This window comes from Bison bison, unplaced genomic scaffold (genome assembly GCF_000754665.1).
Source record: "Bison bison bison isolate TAMUID 2011002044 unplaced genomic scaffold, Bison_UMD1.0 scf7180017864519, whole genome shotgun sequence".
Classification (NCBI taxonomy): Eukaryota; Metazoa; Chordata; class Mammalia; order Artiodactyla; family Bovidae; genus Bison; species Bison bison.
In genome coordinates, this window is record NW_011495072.1 from 13,232,613 (window position 1) to 13,256,353 (window position 23,741).

The following is a 23,741-nucleotide window of genomic DNA, read 5'->3' on the forward strand; positions in this document are numbered from 1 at the left end:
ACCCAGCATATTTGTAATGCCTACAAATTGCCACCTTCTATCTTCTTTCTTTCTAATATTTTCCTTTTTAAATTATCTCCGGGAGGCTCCTACTGGTTCTATTTAACAAGCTCTTCTTTCCCACCCTTAGGAGTTGAAAACAGTAACATCAAGTGCCCTTCCAAGTATTTATTTTTCATCACTGTTATGTATGTGGTACTCAGCAAGGGAAATGAGACTAGCGTTCAAATTGATAGCAAGGAAATTAAAAACTTGGATTCAGTGATGCCATTCATTTTTAGCAGTAGACATATAAGACCCCAATGAGTGAAGTCATGTGTCTAGGACTGAAAATACTCTGAAGCATCACAGACATTCCTCTTTAAGTGATATGCCACCTGTCAATGGATTCAACATGTGAGGTCAGCTGATGAAATGTGAACTGGACATTTCAATGGAACACAGCAACTAGCAAGAGACTGCAACCACAGCAACTGAAAAATTACAAGTTAGGTTCAAGGCATTTGCCCAAGGAAGTAAAATCTTCATATCAGAGAAGCAACTGGAAGCATCATTTTAATGATCACAAGTTGTCAGGATTGTAGAAATTAATCTCATAGGAAAAAAAATAAGAAAGAAAAATAAATCCCCTTGAACAATGGTAGCAGAAAAGCTATGATGGGAACCTATTAATCTCCAGGAAACAGAAGTTATGTAAGCCTTAAATCTGATTCTTAGAAATCAAAACTGAGGACTGAGAACATGACTAGTGAGAGTATGAGAGTCTGTCTGTTGGTAGAGAGATTATAGAGGGAAGCTGAGAGGCCAAACTGCGGTTCTTAACACAAACTAGCTGTGTCTCTCATTCTACTTCCTTTCTGCCCCCGCAAACTTGGTCTGAAAGTCAGAGCTGGAAGCTTGGAGAGGCCCTAGAGGTCTTTTCACTTGAATTCTCTTTTAAGCAGAAACTCTCCAACAAGCATCATTCATAGGAGCTCATCCAGCTTCTGTGTGAGCTTTTCCAGAGTCTGGGGATTTATCATAACCCAAGGCATCATCCTGCATATTCTCAGACAGCTGGAGAGAATAATTTTTGGAAAATGCTAAGCTGAAACATCTTTCTCTTTCTACCCACTGGTCCTTATTCTATCTTCCTGAACCAACAAGTCTACCTGTTACATAACAGCCCTCCAAACACTGGTTGACATCTATAAGATGTTAAGCCACATGCTTACCAAACTGTTTAAACTCTTTCAAATGAAGAAATCCTTCATCAAAGACAAAACTCTCCTATATCACTGCTTTGTTCAAATGTTTTTTTTTTTCCCAGTGACTGAACTCTTGCTATGGGCTGTCCAGTGAATGTTTCAGGGGAACTATAACCATTTTGGTCCTTGTTCAGTCTAAAATTATGTTAGTGTCTTTGCCACTCACGACAAAATGTTATCTGAAATTGAACATCTTTGCCACTTGAACAACTTGTTAACACAGTTCTACACCATTCTACATTTTTGCAGTTTGTTTTTATAGCATCAATTTGCAGCACAGTATCTAGCATATAGTCGGGACTTAATAAATGTTCACCAAAACTTCATAAGAAATCCTTATACAGTCACGATGGTTAGTATAGTTTTAGTTTTAGTCTATTGGAAACAATGCATGATTTTATTTAAAAAATTAACATGTGTGTTTGTGTTTTAAAGAGGGTCTAAGATTTTATTTTTCCCCTCAATAACATTTTGTATTTTTCTTAAGGTTTAGGACAATATCTCTCAAAAGCCTTTAATAGCATTGCTCTCTTATGTGACATTGTCATCTCCCTACTATCAATAAGTGGTATAAATAGCTTCCTGACTGCTTCTTCCACTCTTTTGGGTAAAGAAATTCTCATCAATGCAGTCAACAATTAGCAGGACACATCTTTTAGCAGATATCTTGATATGTGAGGGCTTCCCTGGTGGTTCAGATGGTAAAAAATCTGCCTGTGCAATGTAGGAAACCCAGGTTTGATCCCTGGATCAGAAAGATCCCCTGGAGAAGGGAACAGCTACCTACTTCAGTATTCTTGCCTGGAGAATTCCATGGACAGAGGAGCCTGGCAGGTTACAGGCCATGGGGTCGCAAAGAGTCGGACACAACTGAATGGCCAGCACACACATTTTTGATATGTGAATACCCCTATTTGGAATACTACAAAGCATTTAGATTTCCTAATTTGGCTTTGGACAATATCTATATCCTCTAAATGGTTGTACAGTCTATGAAACACACTCACAATACTTTTTCTATAAGATCTTTGATCTTCACTGAAAAATATTTCAGTCTCTAATTCACAGTGCAAGGCTATATCTTCTTGACATACATCACTCTTTTCTAACCATATTATGTATTTCTTTCAAAGTTTTACCTTTGAATATCTTTATTCCAAATAGGAATTACATTCCAACTCCATGACACCTGCATATTCATCGCTGTCATTAAAAGCTGGCATTCTTGATGATAATTGTGGTAGGCAGAGAAAAATATCTCCCCAAAGATGTCTATATCTGAATTCCCGGAACCTGTTCCCTTACATGACAAAAGGGATGCGATTAAATTAAGGGATTTCAGATGGGAAGATTATCCTAGATTATCTGTGTGTTCCCATTCTAATCACATGGGTCCTTAAAAGTAGAGACTGTGTCCAGGCTGCGGTTAGAGAAAGATATAGTGACAGAAGAAAAGGCACAGAGAAATGGGAAGTTTATGGCTTTGAAGGGTGAAGAACAGGGCCACGAGGAACAGAGTGCAGGTGGCATCCAGAAGACAGAAAAGGCAAGGAAGCAGACTTTCCCCTTACAGCCTGACTGGAATACAGCCCTGCCAACACCTTGATCTTAGCCCAGGGAGACCGTTGTTTGGCTTCTAAATACAGACCTGTAAGATGATAAATTCGTGTTGTTCTGAGCTACTAAATATGTGGTAATTGGTGATAATTTTCTAAGCAGCAGTAAAAACAAACAGACTTATTATGCATTCTCCGGAAGGCATACACCTAAGCAATGGAATTCCATTCCCCAACTTTCATTTTTCTCCTAAGAATAATTGTTGCCCTTTTAAAAATTTTGTGGTTTGCCACAATTTCTGGTTTTACAGTTTTACAAGACCATTTTTACTATATTCCGATCAAATTTAATTAGAAACTCTTCTTGATCAGACCACTGAGCTTCCTACTAAACACATGTTTTTTTGTTCTTGGTAATAGATGTACTGATCCCTTCCAAGAACACATATCTTGATACTCTAGGCCGTGACCCAGCAACTGACTCTCAGCCTTCCCCTTGCTGTGTATGCTTCGTTCTTGATTTCCTATATCTTCCAAAATCTTAACATTTAGCTATGTCACAAAATATTTTAACTTTAATCCAAATATTCACACTGTAAGTTCTCCTGAAAGCACCATTAGTATCCATACAAATTAGGTAACAACGTGGGGAAATTGGTGGCTTTAATATTATCTGATATTCCAATGTAGCTTATACTTTCTTCAGGAAGACAATACATCTCTTCATCAGCCCCACTGGTTCTGTGTGTAGGAATTTCCATTTCATCTTCCAAACAACAACAAAAAAAACCATCTTCCTTATGTCTAGTCTTCCTGGCACCCTTAACAAGTGTTTCGCTATTTTCTAACACATGTTAACCAACCACATTTTATGTGAAACATGAAACGTTACTTTTTCTTTAGAAGGTTCATCTTTATTCTCTGGTGGATTTCAAAGAGGTGCATAAAAAAAGAATCTCTCCTCAATCTTATTCTTCTGTGGAGCAACCGTAAGACTAAGTTCGATTCTGCCCGTCCTCCTTGACGTCTTTATATTTCTGCACTCTTTCCTGAACCACGTGCTCCATGCTGCCTGACGTCCATTCATTCTGGAGGGTTTCAAGTGTTTCCCCTTTTGGCAGAGAGACCAGTTTACATTTATGGCGCCTACAACCAGTGGCCCCTCAGGCAGAAAGGTCACTGAGGAGCCTAGAGCTCTTCATGTCCCCAGGTGAAGACAAGCAATTACTTTAGGGGTCACCTTTGTTTCAATCACTTGAATTAGTCTTGTGTCTGAGCAAGGGATTTTTAGAATCCCCTAGGTCAACAGTTTGATACTCAGTAGTGGCCATTCTTATCACACTTTCTGCACTATCACTCTACAATTAGCGTTAAACATGGATTCCTAAAAAAAAAGAAAAAAAAAAACAAACATGTTCTTGACACATCAACTTGTACCTGGAAACTAATAATAACTGAGATCTTACTATGTACCATGAGCTCCACATTCATTATTTTCCATATGTGTTAGGTTCTAGTTTTATCACAATTTTTACATGAAAAATTAAGTTTAGGGAGTCCAAGTACTTTCTGCTAAGTCCTGTGGGTAGTAAGGCATGGAGATGGAATTCAGACTTGGGTCTGTATGACTCCAGAGCTGAAGTGTGTGCTCATTTGGTTCTATTCATAGGATGTAAGCAACGGTGTGAGGAACTGAATCTCTTTATTTTCTTGTACTTGTATTTTCCCAAGTACAAGTCCTGTGGGACTACAGTTCCACACTGCTCCTCTTGTCAGTCCTCTGGGAGACTGGAACCCTGTGTCTGGATGCCTTGGACTCTGTCCTGATCCTTACGGCAGCTCCTCCCTGGTCCTGACTCCCTAAATGTGCAGCTAATCCCTGCTCATTGCTGCCAAGGCCACCATCAGCCCTACTTGAACACTACGTTTTTCCTTCCTTGGTTTCTCATTGCAGGTCACTCTCACTGCCACTAACAGTGTGGCCAACCCAAGGGTGGTCCAACTTAGGGCAAACAGAAGCATGTGTGCGTGCACGTGTGATGTGAGAGGCGGCTGAGAAGGGAAGAGAGCAAAACAGATTGACCTGAGGGGCATTTCTGAATGCATTCATGTATGTGCAGACATAGCAGTGATATGAAAAATACTTATCGGCCTACAAGCACTAACTAATTAGTATGGGTACCTGCTCTAGTATTGGAGCAGGTGCTGAAGGCAAACCACTTTGACAAGTATTATCCTGTTAGATTTGGAGGATATCTAAAAGATTCCAGGGGAGCACTTAGGGGTCTCAATGCAATAGTCATTGACCAACTGGCAAAAGGATTTCTATATTTTAACACAGAATATCAGCCCTGTGTAGCTGGGTTGAGGGAAGAAAAGATTTCAGACTGAGATAAAATTATTGTGTGCTCAAAGGTGTATCTGAAGTCTGTAAATTTATATAGTAAATCCTGTCTCACCCTGTTCCAGTCCGTCCTTTACAGAGCAGTCAGAATAATCTTTCTAAAGCAGAATTGTATCCTCTCCTCTGCTTGAAACTGTATGGTGGATCCCATATCACCCCTGCAGGAAGGTCCTCACTTCTCTTCCCTGATGAGATAAAACTTCTTAGGTTGGCGTTCAAGACACTACCTGATCTGGTCTATGGTTGTTTTTTCAACATTTTACCCCCATCCCACCACAAACAACACACACACAACATGCATACTCCTTACCCTCTAATCATATCAATACCTTTTGATATTTCTGAAGCAGAGCATGTTAGCTCATGTACTCTTTTTGCCCAAGAAGTTCCATCCAGGAAAGCTTTTACTAATACTAAAGACTCAAAATGTCTTCCTCTCTAGGATGCCTTACATCCCACCTGGGCTTCCCTAAAGGCATGCACATAGCACTTGGTCTGATTACCTTCTAACTGTTGGGTGCATGTCAGCTTCTCACTCCAGATTATGAACTTCACATCCACATGCCCAGAACAGCTATCTCTCTTTATCTTTTAGCCTCTACTGCTAGTTCAATACCTAATTTATAGTAGTTATTCAAGAAATACTCATGAGGGTAAAGTATTTACTCCTGTAATCTCACTGATCTACTTAACTAGGAGTTGAGGCACAGAGCATTTTGTACATTATATAGCACTTACGTGGTACATCCATGCCTAAATCCAGCCTTCTAATTCCAGAAGAAATCTGATGGCATTATATCTTTTTATAATACTCCAGAAATTAACACAGAAAAATCAAGTTAGGCCTTTTTGGGGCATACGTTTCTTCTAAGGCTGGATTTGTTTACTTTCTCTACAATATCTTTCGCTGGTTACACTTCAGGAACTCATTCATTAGGTCCTGCTGCAGCAGGTAGCTAACATGAGACTTTCCCTTTGGAAAGGCGTGTCTTCATTATAAAGTCTCTCATTCCCTATGCTTTGAGTCTTCATGCTGGTCCCTCTGTCTGTCTTTCTCTCCTCCTGACTGCTGGCCTTCTGTGGGCCTCTATATCTAGATGACAACTATCTCCTCAGTCCTGGATCCTCACGTTGTTTTGGGCTTCCCAAACTCATTCAGATCCTTAAAATGCTTCCTGGGAACCTACAGTGTGTATAACTTTCAAACGATGACCGTATCCAGAGCTTACGTACAGAAGTGCTGCCTGACTTCTGACACTATTTGACTCTTTTAATGACTCTCCAGCATGGTGAGAGATGCTCACTCTCCAGCTTCTAGATCCCTTCCTAACCTTGACCTGCTCAAAGCCCAATTTCTCAGTTATCACCACAATTTACTGATGCCCATGGCATTAGTATGGTAACAAATTTCACTTTGGCTTTATAATATGCAGAACTGTAGCCTCCAGATAACTATACATTTCACAAGTAGCAGGTAAAATATTCTGTTCACCCCTGGTAGAAACTGGCTTTAGATAGTTCCTGCATGCTGACACTTTTTTTTTTTTTCCAAGTGAAAACTAAGCAAAAACTCTCTAGAGCTGTGCTGTCCAATATGGTAGACATATGTGTCTATTAAGCCTTGCAATATGGCTAGTTCTAATTGAGATATTCTGTAAGCAGTAAACATCTGATTTCAAAAGCTCTGAAAAAGTAAAATATATCCTTAATAATGTAACATTAGTTCTATGTTGAAATGATATTTCAGGGTTTTTTTTGATAAAATAATGTTAAAATCCACCTCTATTTATTTTTACTTTTTAAATGTGGATAACAAAATATTTCAAGTTACATGCTTACATGATTTTCTATCGGGCTGCACTCTCCAGAGGCTCTGTCTGGTGGCTCTTTAATATTAGTAAGCTGACTGTGTACAGATAGAATGGAAAGCTAGCACAGAATTAAAAAGCAGAAAAGGTTGTGAATGACAGAAGGAAGCTTCTGCTCAGATTTTTAAATTTCTGTTCCCAGAATACACCGACATGCCACCTGCCTTGACAAGCTTTTAAGAAGGTCTGATAATCCTCAGAAAAATGAAGTTGAACCAAATGGCATCTGTGTAAAGCTCACTGCATGGTGCCTAACCTCAGAGGCTTAAAATCAACATTGATTTTCATCATTTATTTTATCCTGGCATTTAAATGTCCCTTAGATTTATTACCTTTAGGTTTTTGGTTCAGAGGCAGTGATGGGTATGATACAAGGGTGATAATAAGTTATGTAGATACCATTTAATTTATGAACTCTGGAGCTCCAGGGTAGTTCAAGAAATATATTAACCACATACACATCACCCTTCATTCTGCGGTAAGGATTTCTAAGCTGGGTCCCTATTGTGCCACTTAATTTATGGTCTGGCCAGGTACATGGATCTGCATACAGTATTTCAATATAAGTTGCTCCAACCATCAGAAGAAACGAAGATGGGCTTCAAAGGAGCCGGCTGGACAGCTGATGGATTGCTCTCTCTCTCCTATATGTAGGCTGGGGCATTAAGTAGTTTTTAAAGCTTGTCAGCGATTTGGGTCTTTTTCTGCTCTGAGAAGCTGCACGCACCAGCCTCGACAAGCAGAATCAGCCATGCTGCAGCAGGCAGAGGGCAGCTCCCAGAGTTACTTACGTTGACAGCCGTAGTGCCAGGAATTTCCCGGCAGGCACTCATCACACTTAGGCCCTGTTGTTCCAGTCTTACACTCACAAAATCCTGAGCCATTACAACGATCATGGACTGAGCCCAAAGGGTTACAATAACACTCTGTAGAAACAAGACAACACACAGGCTGGAGACAAGTCCACATGGCTTATAAGTTATCAATACAGGAGCGTCACTTACTTAAATGGATCACTTACAGAAAGATGTCCACTAATGAAATGCTTTGGCAAATATGGCTATTTCAGATCCATTTATTTATTTGCTCAGCCTTCCATGATAGCATTTTTATGTTATGGGAGGAAATCAGTTGAAAACTTCTAAGGAAATAAGACATCATGCTCTTCCCTGCTAACAGATTATAATGGAGGTTCCGTTTGTTAGGGCATTTTTAGATGGTTTAATGAATGCCATGAGAAGTTTGTGTATCAAAGATAAATCAATATGCCATCAGTGTAAAATCTGTTTTAAATTATTCAAACGAGCCTATCTGTTACACTCAATATTTGAGAACTGCTGAACATAGTAAAAGTGCAATATGAATGCACTTTGTTCATTCAAAGGCAGTTTTACTTTATGATTTGGGATGGTGCATTATATATATATTCATACTGTGTTGCAATCAGCCTTTAGATATTGTATCTGCTAGGCATGTTAGTATAGTTTTATGTAACTTAGATTAACAATCATGGAAGAAAAATGAATTTTGTAATCCTAAATAAATTTCAACGTATGCACACTTTGAGACTCATATCATTATAATGTCTGTGGACAGAAAAATATAACTTTGTGTAATAAAAAGTAAATAGAATAATTTCTGGATTCCTCACATAGTATTATGCAGGATATTTTTACTTCTGAAGCTCTGCTTTGCTTAAAGGGTGAATTAAAAATGAGAATTCCTTAGGCTTCCATTAGCTAAGAAAGCTAACAGCAGTTAGTTTGAAGCTTTTGGAATGTGTAAGCTGAAGTTTCTTTCTTTGTAATCCCACTGTATAATACTGGGCAAGTTATTATGCCCCTCTGTGTCTTGATTTCTCTTATTTTAAAATGGTATCACTAAGAGATTTTCATGTTAAAAATCAAATAAAATCACATCAAGCAACTAACCAAGCAGCCAACTACAAGAAACCCTGAGAATTTTAGTTTAGTATCTTTAAGTTTAGTGTCTTAAATTGGAAATGGAGATTAAGGGTTTACTGTTATATAGATAGGTCTAGAGGTGTGGTTCTGTCATAGGAACTAACCAGATAATTTCTTCAAAGACTGTGGAGTACCTTGGAATCATTATTTAGTTCATGTTAAGGGAATTTTGAAGTTCAGCACTCTTAAGATATAAACATTTGTGAGGCTGACATACATAGGTAAAACTAAAACTAAATAAAGTCTAAATTGCTATCTTCTTGTCTGGCTTGATTTATTAATTGGAGTTTTATTTTAAATTGGTGTTTTCTATTTTAATGTGTGGTGGTGGTGGTTTAGTTGCTAAGTGGTGTCTGATGCTTGCAACCCCATGGACGGTAGCCTGCCAGGCTCCTCTGTCCATGGGATTCTCCAGACTAGAATACTGGAGTCGGCTGCCATTTCCTTCTTCAGGGAATCCTCCCGATCCAGGAATCAAACCCGTCTTCTGAATTGCAGGCAAATTCTTTACCGACTGAGCTACAAGGGAAGCCCATGTATGTATGACAGTTGTTTAAAAAATTTTTAGATAGAAATTTTGTTGTGACTTTTAAAATGTTTATATATATATATAAAATCTATATATAAAACATACATATATATATACACACACACATAGCTATAGCAAAACTACTACAATATGTTTCTTACTATTTAAAGTATGTAAGTTGACAATGGACCACCAGCATTTTGTAAGACAGGGAGTAGAGTCACATCTGGTCAATGTGAATTCACATACTATGCCAGTATGTTAGCCTGTAACAACTGATTAATATAAGGTTTGAGATGTAAAAAATGTAAAATTAAAACAAATGTGGAGCATCTGAACCACAGCACACCTCAGTGGTTGCCATATGAAAGGTGGTAGGTGTAATGCACTCAGTCATGAAAATTAGTGACAAAGAGAGGTGGGGTCTACTCTACATTACATACAAAGTAATTTAGTTTTTTTTTTTTTTTTAAACTTTACATAATTGTATTAGTTTTGCCAAATATCAAAATGAATCCACCACAAAAAGTAATTTAGTTTAAAAATACCATTTCTGGAACTCAAGTCAATGGTAAGTGTTGCAGTGATGAGGATAGCCTTGGGGAATTATATTTTATTCCTTGCAACTAGGAAGGATATGTAGGACTACTAAACTAAAAAACATGAAATTCTTTAGAAGTCTGATTAAAAAGTTGTACTACAATTGATTTATAGGTATTAGAAATGTCTTGGGTTTGTTTTGTTTTATAGAATGTGCCTCTGACTACCTGATCTTGGGTTTCCAGGGGAATGAAAACAATAATACATCATAACTGAAGATGTGTTTAGTAGCAAATGCTGAGCCCTGCATTTCACTCTGATGTCAAGCTTGTTATCAGGGATTATTAGCAGTGATTACCCAAGGTCAGAAGCCACCTATCCAGCTTCCTGCTTAAATACTCGAGTTTATATGAAACAGAAGCATGCAAGGATGCCATTTTCATGGAACTGCTGCATCACACATGCATCTTTGGAAACATGGCTGGCATGGAATTTGTATGAAAATGGGTAAATCTGCCAAGAATCACAAAGCAGTGATTACTGTGACAACATGGAATAGCCTGCACTTTATATTTACCATAATATAAAATGATGCAAATAGTTTAAGACATCTATTTCAACACAGTCGTTATTTTGTCAAAGATAGGTGCTGTTCCCTCAAAACCAGGGTGGTGGATTTCATTGCCAATTGTCAAAGAAATGGCAAATGCCTTTTTCCCCCTTAACTATTAAGGTGGCTTCGATGAAGTTCAAATTTGCAGAGATTAGTGCCTAATTCTGCGAAAGTGAATTCGGTAAACATCCATTCATTTTCATTAGTGCTTTCTATACAAAGTGGTATTAAAATTACCTCTCAATTACTTGTGGTGTATCTTCTCAAATTTAATTCTTAGTCCTACTGCAAGCCCTTTTAGGGAACTTAAATGTAGAAAATAGCAACTAGATTCCCGCTGCCCTATAGGGCGAATCTTGGTAATGGAGCCACAGGCTTCCAATGGCCTTCAGAGAGGAAACCCAAGCCTCAGCCTCGTGCTCTGGCAGCCTGATGGCTCTACCCTTGACCCCTCAAGTGGGAAAAGTGGAATCTATAGGTCTTTAAGGAAGCTGTTGAATGTTTATAGCGACTAAAGAGACTGTAGCATATACAAGCTAATCAAATTTTTCAGTTCAGTCTTTAAAACAGTTTTACTTCTTAGGAAAAGGGCAACAATTTAAAGAATTTGGATATGTGAAGGGGATATTGTCGCTAATTTTAATGGTATATAAAAATACTCATATTTGTATTTACTGATGACTTTACTTGTTTGAAGAGTATAAAATACTGCATAGGGATATATTTACCTCGGTAAAATAAAACCTTTCTAAGGTTTATAATTTTAATTAACAAACTTTCTAGAAAGGGAGAAAACAAGTGCTCTTCATTTTTTTTTAAGTAGAAATAAAGAGAATAATGTATATTAAGCTTTCTATTCATCTCTATTTTACATGATTTAAAAGACAAAAGCTGAGTGGCTAGTTTCTTGTCTGTGTATAATCAAATATGGATTTATAACAGAACTATGCCTCTTAGAACTTGATAAGAGTGCTGGTTTTGTAGTTCACAGATTACTTTAGAATAGGAAAAGGGGAAGACATCATTAGAATAGAGTACTCTGAGTAAAAATATTGGGATGTTGTTAAGTTACCTGCTATGAGAAATTTTATGAAATAAAATCTTTTCTTGTAAGGTCTTTTTATTTGATTTATTTAAAATAATATGAAATTGCTATTGTAAAACATTTACTCCTTATTGTAATGTTTTGTGTCTTGAAAAAACTTACTAGGTTTTATTCCCGCGTTCCCGTGTTCCTATTTATTTTACCTTTCCACTTGTTTCCACATTTATAGTATGACATTTATATATTTTTACAAATGACATTCAGCAAAATGTAACTGCATCTGAAATTCAGACAGCTATGTGCCTTTTGGTTTTCACTAATATTCTCAAATCTTTGTAACCCAAATGTTATAAAGGCAATTGAACTTCTGTTCACAAGCTTATAGTAGAATTGCTACTCTCATCCTAAAAGCATACCATAAGTAAAAGTCTGACAAGTTGAGCTTTGCTAATTGTGTCCCGGTAGTTGGGACAGAGTTCAAGTATTGAAGTCAGGAAACTAACTCTTTACTAAGCTGTATGATTTGGGTCAATCTGCCTTACTTTTCTCAACTAGAAAATAGGGGAAATTATCAGTGGAATACTTACCACCACAATTTTGTTAATGAGGATTAAGTTAAAAAAAAATCACAAGTCAGTTCCCAGTTTACCACGTGTTTCCTGCGCATCCCATATGATACCAATTTGACCAGGAGTTCTCCATGACTTACCTAAGGCACACAGCTATTAAATAGCAAACTGGGACTTGAACCCAGCTCTCCAGCCTCTAAGTCCAGGGATTTCTCCACTAATTCACAAATAATAAGGAAGCACTTTGAAAAACAGAACATACTATAGACATGAACAGTATTATAAAACGACCCATTTTAACTGAAAAAACTTGTCCAGCTATTTTAAGTGACACTTGGCAAATACCTATACAACCTTGACCATCAAATCAGAAAACAATGATCTTAGAATTGCAGAATGGTTTGATGCCTTTTTTGATGAAAGGACCACCTTTCATTTTTCAGTTTGTGTATTCTATCTACTCTCTATGTGAAAAAAATCTACTTTTAACATTGGTTGCCTATATATAACCTATTGTCTGGTAATAGATACGTATCTACCCTTCACCATTTCGAATATATGCATTTCTCCAAAGTACATCATAAAGTGAAATTCCATTTCTTATTTCTTATTTTTCCATCAGCACCCTTTCTTAAAGATAGGTTCCTCAATGTAAAAGGTAGAAGCTTTTTTGTATGGGAAAGGCACCTGATTCTCTGGTGTTGACATGATCAGTAGTCATACAGGGTGGAAGGAATGCTCAAGGGAACCCTGTGGCCCTGTTTTTCCAGGGCTCATGAACTTTGGAAACTGAAAGAATTAATTGCCTTGAGCAGTTTTGAAAAATTGCTTCTCCTTTTGGGCTATAGGAAAATTCAATAAATGGAATTTCATTACTATGGATGGAAAAGTCAAGTAAACTTCTACATTACCAATTCCTAGTGGCTTTCAATTCCAAAATGGCAGTATTTTAAATCAATATTTGTTGATTACCAATTATTTACAAAAGCTTGTGTCTTAGTTTCCCGTATCTATAATTAAAAATCTTATAATGAGTTTACATTTTAAAAGCAGAATGTACAACTTTAAGACTTTAAGATCAGGTTGAAATGACCAGGTTTTAAGATTTCATGCAAAAACAAGAAGACAAATAAAAAGAAAATTCTCTACCTCTTAAACATGATTTTTCAGCTCATCATCTTTAAAGCAGCAATAAAGAAAGGATTCAAAATACATCCCCCAACTATGATTTCAACCAGCACAAGTGAATTTCAAGTCCACCACAAGGAGGTTTTCTCCATTAAGAAAGTTCATTCTGGCTCAGTTGTGGTGCAAATCACCAGCCTCTCCATCTTAAATAGCTCCCCATCGCTTGAAAGGCACAGAACAACAGCTGAAATTACAATGGAACTGACCTATGCACACATTCTCATCGTCCAGCTGTGCAGAAGCGTTTCTGAAGTAGCCCAGCCTGCATAACTCACAGTGCTGCCCTCTAGTGTTGTGTTTACAGCTCACGCAAATGACTGTGTTTAGCAGATCGATATAACTGCATCGATTGGAGTGGCCGAAGCATTCACAATCTTGCAAGGAAGAACAGAAATGTATACAGAGTGTATACAGTTGCAGAGTATCGGCACACTACATGCTCAGATAAAATGAGAAGTGGAGAAAAGATGGCGGAATGGCATTACATGTATGTGATTCCACATGACACATGGTGACCACAGGTGGTTGTGACTGGCATGGAAGTAGCATCTGTTTCAAGCAGGAGAGAAAGGTTGGACATTCAGAACATGATCCGAGGGTGTTAATTCTTGGCAGACAATATGAACAGAAGCATTTGCAGGTGTACACCTTTTAAAATTTGGGAAAACTTGTTTCCATTGATGCAAAAGTCTAATTTTTGCACATTAAAAACTTCACTCTTTGCATCACTTCCTTCATTTTCTCTTCATATTTGCAGTCTTAAAAAAGGAGGAGGAAAGACTGTCAGCATCTAAGGTCTGAGTCTGCCATCACTCACGACTCCTTTGTTTAGAGCCTTACTATCATTTGTGTCAAGATAGTAACTCAGTCAGAGTTTCATAGAAGAAATCATGGCAAATTTAATACGAGTCTAGACAATTAAACAATTGTTTATTTTTGTTTCTTCCAATTGGTAAGAAGAGAATATGGCTTTTTGTAATCCTTTCATCAGGCCAAATCTGCATGTTTGCTTATGTGTGAGAGAGAATATAAAAAACAGGGAGATTATTGGTATGAAAAGAGTGTGCTTAAGATTTCCTTTTCTTGCAAGTTTTAAGCTAAGTCTACTCCAAAATAAGAGTCAGGCAGCTGCTGTACCCTTAGATTTCCCTTTGTCTTCCCAAAGTGTTGGAGGGTTAGGGGTGATGGTGGTAATTAGACAAGGAGTTGTGGGGAAGGGTGGACAGTGACTCAATTGTCTCTCTCTTGTATCTCAACCAAAGCAAGTTATTAATCTAATTCAACCCTTTAAAAAGAAAAAAAAAAAAAGCCTCTACTGGTGCAGTAGTTATTAAATCAGATAGAAAGAAAGTGTGAGAAGTAACTTGGTGGGAAATCTGTTTTGTCTTCTCAAAATATGGGGGTAGGCCTAGCTGACAATTATAAGGAAGGTCAACTATGAAACTACAAAACCTTGTCTAAAAACACCCCTCTCAATAATGTCTGGCTTTTATTTTATCCCACCAGCAAGCCAAAAAGTCACTATTTGAGCCCATTCATTCATGCAATAAATAATTTATTCAGTTGGTCTATGTGTTAGGTACAATGTAAAGTGCTGAATTACTCTTTTGCCCCAGAATAAAATTTTGAAAGCACTGCATTTAATGACCAGAGTAAAAATGAGTGTCATCAAAATGAATAAGGAAGAAGGGTGATTGGATTTTTATTTTAAATTAACATCTGCCACTCATCAGAATGGTATGGATTCATTTATATGACAGCCAGTTATTACAGCAGAGTTGAGGGCAAGGTCCCAACAGAATGAAATCAAATTTGGATAGAAGCAGAGGAGGACATTGGAAACAGTGAAGACTGGGAGATACTCAGGAATAGGGTTAGCACCTTGGAGACCCCAGATGCTTAAGAGAAAGGCAAGAAGAACGGGAGGTTCCTGAAGGCAAGACCGTGTGTTTACTGCAGGCCAGCTTTGTCACTGTATGCTGGTGTACTGGGGATGCAGAGTGGGGGTGCGGATTCGTAGGAACCAGAGAGAGGAGAGTTCTGGAAGGAGGCCATATGGGAGGTGGGGTAAGATAATCCTGCAAATAGTCTAAGTCATGCCAAATTAATAATAATAACATCAACAAGAAAAATAATAAAATTACGTATCAGCAAATTAAATTCTCTTAGAAGACAAACATTTCACCCCCACACATTATATCTCCCTGAGTTCAGCCTAGTTTAGGCTGGCATTTCTGACTCCTTCAGAAACCCGAAGGGCTTCTCCAACTTTCCTTAGTTGAGGGTTTGGAACAGGGAGAATCTTTCTGGCCTGGAGCCAGCCCAGAGTAGTAGTTTCAGGGAGGAGACCCACATCTCAGATCTAATTGCTTCCCAAGGACTTCTTCAGAGCTGCCTGGATTTCCTGAGGAGTGGGCACGCAAGGCCTCAGGCTCTCCCTCTCTAGAAGATGCCCCTAAGTGGTTTTTTCTCTTCACTCAACCCTGCCCTAGGTTAGTATTCCATGCACCTAATGCAATTAATCCAGATTTTTTTCAAGAGAACCTTTTTTGGACATAAATTCATCCTAGGAACTTTTCAGAACCACACAGAAGTTAAGTTCTTGTTGTCAAGATGCTTGTTTAAGGTAAGACAAATGTGCTCAGATAACTAGAAAAAAACAAGAGGATGTGCTAAAACACACACACACACACACACACACACACACTCAACAACACACAGATACACAAAGTGATATAAGGAGAAATTCATTTAATGAGGAAAATTAGGAAAAACTAACTTAAAATTGAATCTTCTATGAGGGCAGGTAAGGTGTATTTTTTTTTAAAAGAAGGAGGAAATGAGCATTTCCGGTGAGAAGAATAGAGTGTGTGAAGACATGACATGGGGGAATAGGCGAGAACAGGGCTGGAAAAGTTCCATAACACGGTTCCTTTCTGGGTAAGATCTGCCCAGCAGCCAACACTACATGCTGGGCTTCACCTGACAAAGCTTTATCCACAAAAAAAACACACGTCTGTAGACATTCAAGTTCAATAAAGACCCAATCCATGTTAGAAACTCACTGTTACCTACTATTCTTTGAATGCAATAAACAATATACATTTATATGACATTAACTATTTGTTTCTGGGTCTCATTTGAAAACCGATTTATCAATTTTGACAGGAGATTTAAATAATATAAATTATAGAAATAATTTATATACAAAACCGCACACAGCTAAACACTCAATATTATAAGCCTGTTTCAGAAGATACGTGGATATTTTAAATATCTTTAGAATCTAGGAAACAAGGAAATGGTAACTTTATTCCTTTAAAACTTCTAAGGTTCTTCTGAGACTTTGATTAATCTGTCTTCTCTGGCCATGGTATATTTGAGAATGCAAAATGAGAAAAAGATATTTGAAAGGGATTTTAAAAACACCAGAGCACTGTATAAATTCAAGACATTTCAAATGTAATTATTAAACTTCTATATTACTTTTCAGTTTTCTGTTAATTTCCCATTCTTTAGGAACTAGTCTTTTCACACAGGCACAGAATCCATGAATGATCATTAATGATACAGTTAGAGCTGCGCAATCTTATTAAGATCCAGAAGGGATGATATTAATAGTCCATAAATCGTTGGTCCTCTAATTCACTTACCCACCATTTCATCCTTTCCCTTTTTTTTTTACAAAGTATAGAGTACATGGCCCATCCTTATAATCACTTCGTTTTATGTAGTCTTATCTCCCTCATCACCAAATTCCCACCCTCAATTACAGACTCCTGGGAAAATCTGATCCTGGTTAAATCCAATCCTCTACTTCTCAATGTCTATACCCCAGCAGCTAAATGTGGCTGGGCCTCTTTCCAACTATTTCAAAACAAGTCTCACTTTAACTTCATGACCATAAACTTCAATAGGGCCCTCAGAGCTTTCTGGCAACCCTTTCCGAATCAGGGGGCTTCTGGGACACCATTCTCTGTTGGTTCATTTCCTTCCCCACCTATCACTGCTTTTCCGCCTCTTCTGCATTTTCTTATATCTTCTCAAATGTCTGAGGGCTCAAGCCTTGTACCTATTTGTTCTTTAGGCTAACCCAGAGCTAGGGTTTTTTACCCAGCCTCATAACTTTATAAAGCATCAATATACTGTGTGTGTGTGTGTGTGCATGCTGAGTTGCTCAGTCCTGTCTGACTCTTTGTGACCCCATGGACTGTAGCTCTCCAGGCTCCTCTGTTCATGGTATTTTCCAGGTAAGAACACTGGAGCGGGTTGTCATATCCTACTCCAGAGGATCTTTCTGACCCAGGGATCGAACCAGCTTCTCCTGCATTGGCATGCAGATTCTTCACCACTGTGCTACCTGACTTTTCCAAAATAGTTATTTTCAGCCTAGACCAACTTCCCAGCTAGTTGATGAGACTTTATCCAAACTGATATATGCAACTGCCTTCTTAATGGCTCCACTTAGACATTTAATAGATATCTCAATTTTAACATGTTCAAAACTGAGCTCATGGGTTATCCTTCCCAAATCTGCTACTTACATAAGCAGCCAGCCCTATATTTCGATAAATGACAACTCCATTCCACCAACTGGTTTGATCAAAATTCCTGGAGTTGTTCTTGACATAAATCTTTTTCTCATTCCCTTCCTCTCCCCTCCATGACCAACCAATCAGCAGATCCTCGTGACTACTCTTTTAAAATACATTCTACATCTCACCATCTCATCCTTAGTACTTGGATTACTGCTGTTGTTCTCAAACTGCTTTCCTGGTTTCCATCCGTGTGATGGTCTCCCTCACACGGTAGTCAAAGTAACTCTCTCCAAACTTAGATTAGGTCATGACATCCCTTTGCCCATAATCCTAATGACTTCATGGCTAATTCAGAATAAAAGGCAGAATTTCAGTTCATTTATTCCCAATTGATATGGCCCCTGGCTTCCCAGGGATTCACTACTGTCACACTCCTCCTCGCTCTCTGTACAATGCCTCCGTGCTGCTCTGCAAACATGCCAAGCACTTCCCCAGGGCCTTTGCACTTGCTGTCACCTCTGTCTGGCCTATTCCTCCCCTCGACTTCCCTGTGAATTGCTGCCTCACTTTGTTTTTAGGTCTCTGTTCAGAGAAAATTCTGTGACTACTCTATCTGAAATAATAGTCCCTGACCCAAACGCATTAATTGCCCCCTCCTCCTATTTAAATTTTTGGAGTATTTCGAGTATCTGAAAATTATGTTAAAAATTTCTCCCTTATATTTTGAATGTAAATACATGCATGCAGAGTGTGTCCATTTTGTTCACAGATGTAAACAGAATTCAACACATCGCTGAGCATATACTAAGTACTCAAAATATGTTGAATGAATGAATCAATGAGTTAGTGAATCAGTGAGGATCCTGAGGCATCTTCTTTTACAGAGGAAGACACAGAGGAAGGTTATGCTTAAATTCATTTCAAAAACCATAAGAGTCTGGCTATATTCCACATATTAAAGAGTTCAGAAAAACAGCAGTCATATATCAAGCTGTAACTGAGTTAGTAAATATTTTAGCTGAGAGTTGACTATATGTCTATACAGATCAATTTCAATAGGAAAAAGGAAATTCTCAAAAAATTGCTATGGTTTTACACAGCTTTTCAATCTCAAATCACACTGTAGACTCTATTTTATTTTTCAGGTATGTTTTGACTACTGTTAAAGCTAAAACATTTGCGTAGTGTGGCATAGCAATGCATTTTGATCGAGAACATCTTATACCAGGGGACAACAAGAATGAGGCCCAGGCCTGAAGAATATGGCGCTGAGTTTCTCAACCTTAGCACTACTGACATCTGGGGCAAATCATTCTTGGTTTTCCTAAATGTAGGCTATTCCGAAGCATTCCTGACCTCTACCCACTAGAGGCAATAGCAACTGCCAAGGTGTGACAACTGAGAGTCCCCCGGGGGAGCAAAACCCTTCATCTGACATACATGACATCATATAAGGCAGTTACGATGATATGTTACTTAAGAACTGGCTGATGCATGTGTTATAAGTTGTTTCAGTCATGTCTGACTCTTTGTGACCTCATGGACTGCCCCCAGGTTTCTCTGTGCATGGGATTCTTCAGGCAAGAATACTGGAGTGGGTTGCCATGCCTTGCTCCATGGGCTCTTCCTGACCAAAGGACCGAACCTGCATTTTCTGCAACTCCTGCAATACAGGTGGATTCTTTACTGCTAAGCCATCCAGGAAGCCCTAAGAACTGGCTAGTTAAGAGCAATAAAAGCTAGCAGTGTTTCAGTAGAAGGAGAGTTCAAAGTTGTCAAAGATTAGGAGAGAACCAAATCTCTTCTAAGGTTTAAAGACTTTCTGACTGGAATTGGCTGGGGAAGGCCTCGGTAGGTAGGAGTTACAGAAAAAAGGTTAGAGAGAAAGAATGAAAGAAAAAGAATATTAAGACTGGGAGGAGGGTTAAATGTCTTGGTCTCTTCTTTCTTACTATTCCCCATGTTTCCTCCAGTTCCATTATTATTTTACCTACGTACTGTAATACAAGATACATCACAGAATATAAGACAATGTACCCTGAATGTGGCATCAGTCAGTCAGTCAGTTCAGTCGCTCAGTCGTGTCCGACTCTTTGCGACCCCATGAATCACAGCACACCAGGCCTCCCTGTCCATCACCAACTCCCGGAGTTCACTCAAACTCATGTCCATTGAGTCGGTGATGCCATCCAGCCATCTCATCCTCTGTCGTCCGGTTCTCCTCCTGCCCCCATTAATTTCGGGGCCAAGTGAGGAAAGCTTATTCAAAGTCAGAGCTGGTGAAAATTAATTTTAGTCACTCAAAAAGAGAGGATATGGGGAAAAGACTTTAGATAAACAGAAGGTGAAAGAATTATAATTCTTAAGAAGCGTTTTCCCTTCACTACATTAGCAGAGTCACCAAGCCTCTAGGGGCTACCCCCAGGCAAGGGAATAAAGTGGCTGCAGCATTTTCCTGGTTCCTACCTCACCCCCAAACCTGTCTTGCAACCTTATGTAACTTTTGAAGCCCTTCCATATATATTATTTGATAACAGTGTGGATTATCCAATGATAGCTCTAATTCACTACGTGGCTTCTTCTTGTCTGTGGAGATGTGTTCAGATCTCATTAGTGCTGTGACGCCCAAGAAACTAGAGATTCAATAATGCAGGGTCAAATTTCAGGTCAAGAGGCCTCTTGCACATGCAGTCTCTGACATGACAGAAAAGAGAAGGGTTCTGTAAAAGTTCTAATGGTTCCTTTCTCCTTCACCTCCTTGGTTTCTCTGTGGGTCTGCCTATCGCAGGCAAGGAGCGACATCACTTGGGTGTCAATGACTGCAGTATGCTATGCACACATGCCCAAACAGGCTTGACAACCTATCAACCTGTGGCTGCTCTGTTCCTGAAGAACTTAGTTCTCCAAATTTCAAATCCATCTGGATTCCCCTCTAAAGGGCACTGTCCGCGTTTGCTGTGTAGAAGCACATTGTGAGGAAAGGTTAAGACATGGTTTAAATCCTGTCCGTTTCCCTTTCCCGTCTTCTGACCAGCTTTCTCCTTTACTGTATATGCCGCAGCAGGACCCGTTCAAGTTGATTAACATCTGGAAAGTGATTTGACTCTTTTCAGTAAGGAATAGGGAAGCTATTATTATCATTTTCACCAAGTGGGTCAAATCAAATTCATATATTGTTAATAAATATATTTCTTTGTAAGAGATGTTTTATGAAAAACAAAAACAACAACCTCCCCCCAAAAGAAACATGACATGTACCCAACAGTCAAGGATGGAAAACAAGACACCTGTCACATAGGACATTTAAAGGAAAATGGTGAAATAAAAGCAGGAGTCTTTATGTTTCCTGAAAAATCTTCAGTCTGTGAAGATGTGATGACAGATGCCAGCTGGAATGGGCCATTCATGAGTCACAGACGAGATTCTGCTCACTTTCATTTGAAGGAAGTAATGTAACTATTATTTTGGGGTCATAATCAATGCTAAATCCAGTGTAGCTCTTCACTGGTATTTGTTCAAATTCCGTTCAAACAATGTTGGGAAGTGGAAATTCCAAGGTATGTCATTTGTCAAATGGGCACCATACACGAACCTACCATTCTGTTCTCATGAAAAGCATCCTTGAAACTCACTGTGAGTTTCCTTATTTTCAATGCAAATGAGTAACAATGTTAATAGCTCTAACATTCATGTTCTAAACAGGAACCTAAAGTGTTGTAATTCTGATTCACACATTAATCTTTCAGAAAACAAATATTGCAGCATTTTAAATTTGCAGCAGTCAAATTTCCAAGTGAAGCTTTTTTTCCTCTTATGACAGTACTCAGTACTATTTGATGCATTGATCATTATCAATCAACATGCCTCACCAATAAGCTGATGGGTACACTTCACAGATATTCCAGATTCATACAGTGCAATGTTTCACAACACATAACACCATGAAATCACTGTATGAACCCAAGAATTCCTACCTCTCTTGTGGTTTGCAACTTGAACAGAAGAAACTGTTGACAAAGCTAATTTGGGAGCAACTGGATAGGTTTAAAAGAATGAACAGCACATTAGAAACAACAGTGAAATGTTCAAATTGTAATTACTTATCATCAACCCACTTGAAAAGTAGTCCTAAATGAAGATACTATTTGTATCTGTTGCCTCTGGGAGTTTATTTCAATCACAGAGAAAGCTTGTATTTGGCTGAAAATGGTTTGACTTTGTTGTTAATAAAGTTTGGAAGCTTTATTTTCAGATGCAAAAAGAATTACCATTTAAATACATAATCCAGTTATGCAGATTATTTCAATAACATTATGGATATTAGGATCCTCTATTGTCTGTTATAATAGTAGTTGAGTTGTTGAATTAATTAGTAACATCATTAACTCAATTCACCATGTCTTTCTCTCTGTGTAACAGTAGCCCATCTGCATATAAACCAGTTAGATTACTTTTGCTGAACTGATTAGATATCACAGAACATAGTTAACAATGGTCAACCATTTAGCAGAACCTGGATCTCAGCCTCAGAGTCAATTGGACTCTGTCTTTCAAAAATGTAGTCTTTTCCTAACAATTGTTACTTTTATGATACCGGTTTGTTAATGGCAGGAATTTTTAAATTTGCCTGCTTTTCTTTTTCAGTTATTCATGAACAGTCACTTGTGAAAGTAGCAAAAACAGGATAGAGCTTGATGCTTTCTGCAGATGTTGATCAGATAAATTACACCTGCACAGAACTGACCTCTGACAGAAAGTACACTTTTAGCTAAAATTTCAAGTTCAAGCACTGTATTCAAGTGTGCACCTCTCAAATAAATTTATTTGAACTCATTATCTACATTCTAAAAACTGCAACTAGTATTAACTAAAGATTATTTCTGAAAGCTCTTAGTCTTGTGACACTCAGAAAATGTAGCAAAAATAATAAAAGGGTCTCTTTCAGGTTTTGAACAATGCATATCTTGTTCAGCACAAAACTCAAGTTCTCAACAATGCATAATCTTGTTCAGCAGAAAACTCCCTGTGAAGTGTGAAGTCTTAGATCCTGTCTTGTATAATTTGTTGAGCTATGAAATTCAATGGGAAATACTGAGTGACATTTTACTGAAGATGCTCTCATTGAACTTGCCAAGGAGCAATGCCGCTAAACCTCCTCACAGTCTTCATGGAGTTATACCAATGGGGTGAGCTTGATCTGTATTTCTTCTTCCACATACGTATGTAGAAACTTTAAAAAAATCATTTGGAGCAGATGATTAAGATAATTCTATTTGCTAGTAATGTATGTATCTAGGACAGTCTTGATTTCATCACTCTGATCAAGGGCTGAAAAAGCAGCCCTTCCAATTTGACTCCTCAACAAATTGCTAATATATTTTGTTTTGCTTAGCAGCTATTTCCTGGTTCCTCCTTTTGCTCATTTCCTCTTCCATCTGTGTTCATTAGAGCTTAAAAGAAACATCCTGTATATAACGAAGGAAGGTGGAAGCCAAAGATGTGCCTTTGTGTGTGTGTGTGAGAAGAAAGGATGCAAAAGAAGGCAACTTTCTATTAATATGAACTATTTGTACATGTCTATATATATCTATAGGCTAGATGTTAATGTAATTTTAACATTACACTGCATCTGATGAATTTGATTGGCCAGTTTTTAAAGGTCCTATTTTTTCCTGTGTAA

The 23,741-nt window shown here is 38.2% G+C and overlaps 1 protein-coding gene across 5 annotated transcripts in view; it reads right to left on the reverse strand.

Moving 5' to 3' along the window:
• The window catches only part of NTNG1 (netrin G1), a 369,164-nt gene that overhangs the window by 44,232 nt on the left and 301,191 nt on the right, over positions 1 to 23,741 (reverse strand). Inside the window, exons 6-7 of one of the 5 annotated variants that reach the window (XM_010830951.1) lie at positions 13,730 to 13,897; positions 7,867 to 8,001 (exon numbers count right to left, since the gene is read on the reverse strand). The exons of the other annotated variants lie outside the window; for them this stretch is intronic. Coding sequence (XP_010829253.1) covers positions 7,867 to 8,001; positions 13,730 to 13,897 — 303 coding nt within the window. The remainder of the gene's footprint in view (positions 1 to 7,866; positions 8,002 to 13,729; positions 13,898 to 23,741) is intronic. 5 annotated transcript variants of the gene reach the window in all.